The 8,356-nt window shown below is 35.6% G+C and overlaps 1 protein-coding gene across 1 annotated transcript in view; it reads left to right on the forward strand.

Annotated features, from left to right (window-relative positions):
* Positions 1-5,842, forward strand: part of MTDH (metadherin) — a gene marked incomplete at its 5' end in the record, with an annotated part of 27,187 nt that extends 21,345 nt beyond the window's left edge. Inside the window, 3 exons of the mRNA XM_010138854.1 lie at positions 17-136; positions 3,418-3,574; positions 5,155-5,842. Coding sequence (XP_010137156.1) covers positions 17-136; positions 3,418-3,574; positions 5,155-5,225 — 348 coding nt within the window. The remainder of the gene's footprint in view (positions 1-16; positions 137-3,417; positions 3,575-5,154) is intronic.
* Positions 5,843-8,356: the final 2,514 nt, after the last annotated feature.

Raw genomic sequence — 8,356 nt, forward strand, 5'->3', positions numbered from 1 at the left:
CCACCCCCCCTTGTAGGACACTGAAGAGCTGGATAGAGAAGCTGGGGAGGAATTTCAGGAGGATACCTCAAAAATTCAACCACAGCGGGAATTAGCTTTTTCTCTGAAGACCATAAGTACTAGTGAACCAGCTAAGGTAGGGATACAAAACTGGGTTTACCTTACAGTTTCTCCTTTCAAAGTGCTCCAAGTCGATCGAAATACTAATTTGTGTAGGTAAGGTTACAGTGAGAGTACTGCTTCGAGCTATATGTTTAATAATATAAAGGCGATTGAGAGGTTGAATTTTAGATGTAGGTCAGTTACAAGTTCTGAAAAGGATATCTACTCTGAAAAGCAGTATGTTCTAAATCAGTACTCGGCTTTCGTTACTGTCAAGTTATTTTCTTGTTTGAATGTTCAAGCAATAGTTTAAAACTTTGAAATCTGGAAACCTAAGAACTAACATGTCTGAGCACAAGACTAACAGCTGTGCTGAGCTTAATGAGTGAATAAGTAATATTTTTATTTGAACCAATTCACAAACTGACTGTTTGCTTCAGCTCACAGTTGAAACATATTCTAGATAATACAAGCTCTCTTAAATCTTTCTCCAACTAGCAGCTGCTTTAGATACCGTTACTCTACAAGCATCCCATTGTAGGAAGAAGTACTTAATATTTCTAGTGGCATTGGTTTTGTGTTCCATAAAGAATGGACAATACCAGTGAGGCAGCAGTTTGGTACCACATATTGGTTCAGAATATTGAGCTTTGCTTTATAGATCAAATGCTTAGCAATTAAAAAGATAAAAAGGTCTTAAAGATTCAAATGAAAATATGAGAATGGAATCTTTTGCCAGAGGCTGCAGATCACCAGAGAAAAAGTACAGGAAGTGTTTATTTGAGAACACATGCCTTGAAAAGCACATTCAGGCATACTTTAGTTTACTCTAAATGTCCTATGTTGAAGTAGAGCTTTTACTGTAATTATTTTTTTTTAGATTCGGTTAAACATTTATTCAAGGTCAGCAACTGTTACCTATTCTGACTAGTGCAAAGGTGGGATTTGTGGGGTTTTTTGACATATAGAAAGAGGTGTGTTGGTGCATCCCAAAAGACTAACTTCTGCTGTTTAGAAATCTAAATTGATTTGAGAAATACTTTTCAGCTGCATGTAATGATTCTTTTGGCCTACAGTTAGATATTTTTTTTTCTTATGCTGTGCTGGTATTGCCAAAATATCAGCCCCATTTCAGTAGACTTTGGTCAGTTCAGTGTTCAAAACCATACCAAACTTCCTATGTGATTTGGGGGCATCAGTTCTGAAGAACTTACACTGTGCACTGTTTTGAGGGATTGAGTGTTCCTGTCACTCTCGAGTCTTAAATTCGATCTGTTCGTATATGTATCTGTATATAGCTGCAGTAGTGAGTAGTGATTTTGTGAAACGGGACATAGTCTGTGCTATACTTGGTGTGGGGGCAAAGGACAAACTGTCACTAACAACATTCTCTGAAAGTCAGTTGGACTTGATAAAGGACAATTTGTGAATTGTTGTAACTGATAATGCAGATGGTCTATTAGTCTTTAGCAAGTCTCCTTGCCATCAGATTTGGCTTCATTGTAACTTGACACGTGCAAAGATGCCTTCTGATGCTGTTTGACTTGGCTGTTCCAAAAAGTTTTAGAGGTCTGTGAGTAATGGTTAAGATGGATGACTTAAGTTTCCAAGGTAGGTATCAGAGTCTTGAGCAAATGCTCCAAAACATGAGAACCAAAAACAAGGAAAAATAAACTGAGTACAAATAAGTTGTAATCCAGAATATTCTCAAAGACCAGAAACAGCCAAATGTTGAACACTTCTAGTTTTTTTACCTTTGCAGTGAAACTGCTTGCTTTAACATAGAAGCTGCACTGTTTTTGTTGGTCAGCCTGAGGCAGCTGTATGCCATTTAAATCTTGAGTTGCTTTACCTGCAGGTGTGTGTGGAGTCACTCTGCCCTGACAAAACTATGGTACCACTGACCTGACTCGATTGCTTCACACAATTAGGAGCTCTTAAGTCCTGGCTCTATTAAGGGCCACATCCATTTTGTTACTTCACATATTTATGTAGCATATGATTGTTAATCATTAGACAACATTGGAATTAGATAGGCTTTGAAATCCTGTAGGGTGGGAGTTTGTTTTGTCAGCATGGTTGACATTTGAAAAAAAAAAAAGAAAACCTCAAGATTACTATATTTTCAATAGATGAGGAGAAACATTGCAATTATAGGTGTTTAAAAACTTGTTTCATTTTATATAAGGGCACAGCACGCTATTTGTAAAAGGTTGGAGAACTGCTACCCTCTAAATTCACGTGTTTTTAATTAAAGCTTTTTAACTTTTTTGATTAGTATGATATGATTTTAAAAGTGTATATTCTTGCTCTTTTGTGCATTCTGACTAAATTTGAGATGCTTACATTACAGTGATGGACACAGGACAAACTGGTGCCTAATGTAGGATCTGTGTACATCCACATCAAGGACTGGATGTAGGCTTCACTGTTTTGTTCGATAGTTCCAGGTCCTGGCTGTTGTGGCACAACTACAGCCATGACTTCTTAATAACATCCTAAGGTTATTGCTTGACTCAGGCACTGTTTTCTAATACACTTTTAATTGAAGCCTTCTGATAGTAGGTCACCTGCTGTAGGATCATATGGGAGTTTTATGTTCTGACTTTCCTATTGGAATGTCAGAAAACATTTTGACTTCTTTTACTGTACTTTAATTCTAGTAAGTGCTACACAGTAAGCTACAGCTACATCTCGCCTCTGTAGTGGAAGCCTTCAAAATAGACCAATAGATACTGGAAAATACTAGGAGTATGTTTTATTTGGCAGTTACTCCTACATAGTTTTTGCTGAAATACTTTCTGACTGCTCTTGCAAGTATCTGCTGTTCTAGTATAAGCACACAGAGTCTTTTGAACAGTTGATAAAAATAAGTACAAATGCTTTCTACATACTGTTAAAAGTTTGATTTATTTGGAATTTTGAGTTGTGTTTGGACCTGTACAGTTTGCTTGTTTGCCTTACAACAAAATGCATATGTGTCACTGTCTTGCATCTTTGCTGAATATGTATTTTAGAATCTTTTTAGGATCTTAGTGGTTTTTAAATTACTCTCCCTTTCTTTCCATGTCATATTTAAGAAGTCTTCATTTGTGTGGTTTCTTTGCTTGTATACAAACTGAAAGTTTTGGCACTAGGTGGCAGTCATAGTCTTGAAGCCTTGATTTAAAATTTTGAAGGCATCTAATACTGGCTTAATTTTCCAATGCTGTCTTTCCAGCAGCTGCTAAGTATACTGCCAGAATGACACTGTGCAGGAGTATTTTTCTGTTGTATGACTTAAATTTTTGGAAACTTTTTCTGTTTTTCAAATAGCCTGAGGAGGCTCCTTCACTTGCTGTTTCTACTGAGCCATCTGTAATTGTATCAGAGAGCAATTCTGACAAGATCGCTTCCCAAGTGCCACAGATGCTGCAAGAGACAGATGTTTCTAGTCCCAATATTAAGCAAAATAGTGTGCCTCCTCCACAGAGTAAGTATCTCTCAGTACAATTCTTTCTTCTGAGTTCAGAGTGTACTTTTTTCCCATAGAGTATATATGGTCAGAATGCAAACCCTTGAGGTTTGGGTTTAGAGGGCCATATCAGGTACTTATGTATTTCATTTATACATCTTGCCATAATTTTAGCTTTCATTGAAGTACTTTGACAATTGTGCTTTCACTGTGAGGTAAAACTGGCTTCATATGCTTCAATGACTGAAAATGTCTGTGGGCCTCACCCAGTTCTTAACAGACATTTGGGCATACTGTAAACCATCAGGACTGGAGCTCCATGCTGTGACTTCAGTAGTTCTGCCAGTGCTGTTTCAAAGGCCTGCTTGTGAGTCTTCAGTGGAACAGATGGATGCTAACATAGCAGTTGACGGCATGTTTAGCTACCAGAAATTTGGAAAGCAATACAAGCAAATAAATTTTCAGCCTACTGGGTTTTGTTTTTTTTTTTTACTTCTCAACTTGGTTAATTAACTAATGTAGTAATCATGGAGGAGAACAGTTGCTAATATGGGGGTAGGTTGGTATTGGGTCATGTGCTTTTGTTGTAGCCTAACAGCACATACATCAGGCTGAACTACTGCAGGTATATCGCTTTTTAAAAATTTGCTGTGCCCGGAGATGTCAAATGTATCTTATGTTGTACTCAGCAAAGGTGCTTGTGTAAGTACTCACCCAGTAAGACAGAAAAATTAGAAGGGAAATCAGAATATTAAAGGCATTGTTTTTTTTAAAAAAAAAAAAAACCTGTTTGAATTAGACTTTTAAATGAGATTAATAAATACTGACACTTCATAAGAAGTTCCTGGCTAAGTGTTGAAGTACTAAATCAGATTTTAATGACTGCAGAAGAAACTAAATGATTTCATAGTATTGGTTACATTTAACGGCGCTAATTGGCTTCCCAGTTTTGAATATATTAAACAACAGAATCTTTCAAGTCAATGTGTCAATTTATAGCTTTTTATTCTGGTTCTAAAAATACGAAGGCTTTTGTGACTGATTCATGCCTCAGCAATTGCAAGAACATGTCTTATGTTCAGCATATAAAATATTTTGCATGATTTATCACTTTTTGGCAGCTAGCATTTCAGGGCAATCTGTTTTAATAAAAGAATGCTTCTTTATTTTCATATTCCATGTAACCACATCTTTAGGTAGTTCATTATTTTTAAAAATACTCTTCTGACATGTCACGTACTTAATGGTTAAAAACTGTATAATCTGATGAAAGTGAACATTTAATGTCAATTATGTACATGTACATGACTTCCAGTTAGCCAAAAAATAAGAATGACTCTACTGTAAGTAACACATTTGCAAAACTATTCTGTATCTATATTTGTGTTTAAAAAAAAAATTGAAACTAGCAAATGTTGGCTTAGCTACTCTGTTTAGATACGCTGTTTGAGAGGAGCAGTTAAATGTAACTCTCCTTCAAAAGCCATGCTAGTTGATTGTGCTGAATTAACGATAACGTGGGATGTACTGTCCAGGATTTTAAGTCACTTCTGTGTAAACTCTCTCAGTCCTAACACTGTAGTATGTTTTGCTTTTAGCAAAGTCTGAAGAAAGCTGGGAATCCCCCAAACAAGTTAAAAAGAAGAAAAAAGCAAGAAGGGAAACGTGAACTTCCTGAGATGGACATGTGTTTCTGAATATTGTCATGAAGATTATGCTGTTTATGCAATAATTTGTGAACATGTACAGAATTTTATATAAATTTCAAACACTTTTTAAAAACAGAACTGCTGTGAACACAAACATCTTTAAAAAAAAGGAATCAAAGGAAAGTAACTTTATGATATAGCAAACAGAACATGCTACATTTGAAAGACATTCTGAAGAGTCTGTTTTTCCAACTTTTGGAGAGAGATCTTAATTTAAAAAACCCTGGTTTTACAACACAGTACCCTGTTTACAACAGATTATACTCTCATCTACAGCTGCGGATAAAAGGTTAATATCAAGGAAGGGTTTTCTGTAAAAATAATTGTCTGTACAATAGTGGGTGTTTCTTGCCTCTCTTATGAGTGATGCATTAGAAGCACAGAATGTCAACGATTTGAATTCAATGCCTAAATCAAAGTGCTTTGATTAAATACATAATCTGCCATATCTTTACAGTAAGCTGGTTAGCAAGTCTGCTAGCTATTACAGGAATCACAAGTGCAAATCATTAACCATTTGTACAGTCAAACCTTCATGGTTTATTACATGAAGTTAACACAATAAAACTGCTTTGGGTTAAAAGTTTGAGAATGTGATTTGAAACTTGAGTATGGTTCATGAAGTTATTTTTGATAATGTCTATTACCTTACTTGAATTATTGAAGATAACAGTATATTTTTAAGAATGCAGTAATGTGCATAAAATTGGTTTTCTCCTTCATTCCCTACAGTTCTTGCTTGATTCAGACTCCCGTTTAAAACTGTATTCTTTCAGCTTTTAAACTCTTGGAATGATTTGAAATCAAATGTTCCCTTCCCTTAACACTTTAACTTGCCATACCCAACTCTTTTCTGTTTTCTATTACTAAAACTCTGAAGAAAGCCAAGTGAATTTTTTTCATTCACAAATTATTTGGAATTTCAAAGATCTGTTGGAGAACTGGAGTGGCTTCAGACAGCTTTAATTGACATTGTCAAGACCAGTTATCAGGAACACATTTTTTTACTGCCTTAACCTGTAGTATGTAGAATGTGTCTAGACTTCTGGACAGGAGTTAGTCTTTTTATATGAAAATAAAAATTCATGCAAGTATAGCAGTTGTAAAATAAAGACCATTTTCCGCTTGAAACTGTTAATTAAAATGGTGTTTAAGATGTGTTGTCATTTTCAGGCACTGTGTAATTACATGGTATCAAACTGGCCGATGTGTTTTGTGTCTGTAAGGTGCACGCTCAGCCTTGTACACTGTAAATAGCCTTTACAAAATTTGTTTGATAAGGAACATCACCCAGTTAATTCAGTTAAGAGCCGAGATTTTCTGAAGTGATTGACTTCTGGTTTTGTGGCACAAACGGAATTGTTAACAGCTGTAACACATGGTACTGATCAACAATCTTGTACTCTTACTGTACTTGACTGCAGGTCAGCAGTATTGCAAGGTGAGAGTAGTTAATGCAGCAAGCTGGTTTTAATTGTACTGAAAATGCACCTCGCTAATGGAGAGCTTTCCTAATAAATGAATACTAACTTGCACAGGTATTAATCCTGTATCAGAACATGCAACACTCTAAACTGATTTGTTAAAATAAATTGAGCGTGTTGACGGTATTGATTTATTTACTGGGAGGGAGTAATGCCTGAGAGTGATACCTGTCAAGATTCTTGTAAAATAAACTTAGAACTGAAGTACAGCTTTTCAAGGAGTATCTTAAGACAAACATGGAAATAGGATATTACAAAATCATGCAGAGTCCTTTGCATGTAAATAGTATTATGATTTTACTTGTCTTCATAGTAAAGGTTAAAGAACACCCTTTGAATTCACGTTTGTAATGTATGTCCAAAATGTCTGTTTCCAATCTGTATGTTGTGCTACAAGCCTCTTCTGTAGAAAATAAGATCTTGTGTAATGAGAGAGACTGCCCCTGAGGGCTTTCACTGCAAAAAAAAATTTTTTTTTCCTCTTTGTCACAGGCTGAAACACTCTTGAAGATAAAATTGGTGATATTTTGGGGTTAGTAAGCTTTAGCTCTTGAATAACTTGTCATCCTGGAAAAAAGAAAAACTAGTTAACAACATAGGAACCCTGCTAATTAATTGCTATCGCTAAGCAGGATCATATTAATACATAGCCTTCCTTTCAGGATGCTGTTACCTATTCAGCAGCACCTCTTACTGTTCTCTTAACGTGCAGTTTCAACATTGCAGAAAGCAAAACTTGCTTTATTTGACATTCATTAAAGAGGTAGTAACTGTGTATGTATAGCATATTGTCTATAAATAGAAACTTGGTTATCTATGTACTGTCATGTTTCTATGACTCAAGCAGTGTTTAGTCTTAAAGATACAGTGGATCCAGACTTTGGTACTTGGGGAGAAAGAGAAAACACCATTTAAAGAAACTTAATTTTTTCTTTTCTTTTTTCTTTTTTTTTTTTGTTGAATGCATGGAATGGTTTCATAAATCCAGTATGTTGGGTTTTTCTAAATACTCTGGAATTATTTGTATGCGTAATTTAAACTTGTTGTGCTGATGTGTAATTGGGTAGTTATGGCATATTTTTATTTCTTTTGTGGGGAGGGAAAGGTGTACAGAATTCATATGTTCTTGTTACAAAGGTAACAACTGTGCGTTGGTTCGGAGGGGGGTGAAAACTGTATTTCTGATGCCCTTTTAGATGTTTAAAGAAAAAAGTGCAAGAGCAAAGCACTACTTTAATATTTACTAAGAAAGAATGTACGTATTAAACATTTCAAACTTTATAGTAATACTTACAGTACTGTTGTGTTGTAACTGAATTGTATCTCCTTCAAAACTGCCTTATTAATAGGTCCTGGCTGTGGGATTGTCCGGTGAATAAGGGGTTTGAAAAGTACAGACATCAGAATATGTGGTTTACACAGACTTTCAGCCATTATTAATTGTGCTTGGTTTGCCTTTCAATAACTCAAACTGGTTGCCAATCAGAATTTCAGTTGTTAAAAAAATGCAAGTCTCTTGCAGCCACTTGTACCGGTGCATCTCATTCTAGTGACCTCTGAGTACCAGTGAAATATGATTTCAGTTTTCCAGGCCAGTACTGAAAGAT

This window comes from Buceros rhinoceros, unplaced genomic scaffold (assembly GCF_000710305.1).
Source record: "Buceros rhinoceros silvestris isolate BGI_N320 unplaced genomic scaffold, ASM71030v1 scaffold9546, whole genome shotgun sequence".
Taxonomy (NCBI): Eukaryota; Metazoa; Chordata; class Aves; order Bucerotiformes; family Bucerotidae; genus Buceros; species Buceros rhinoceros.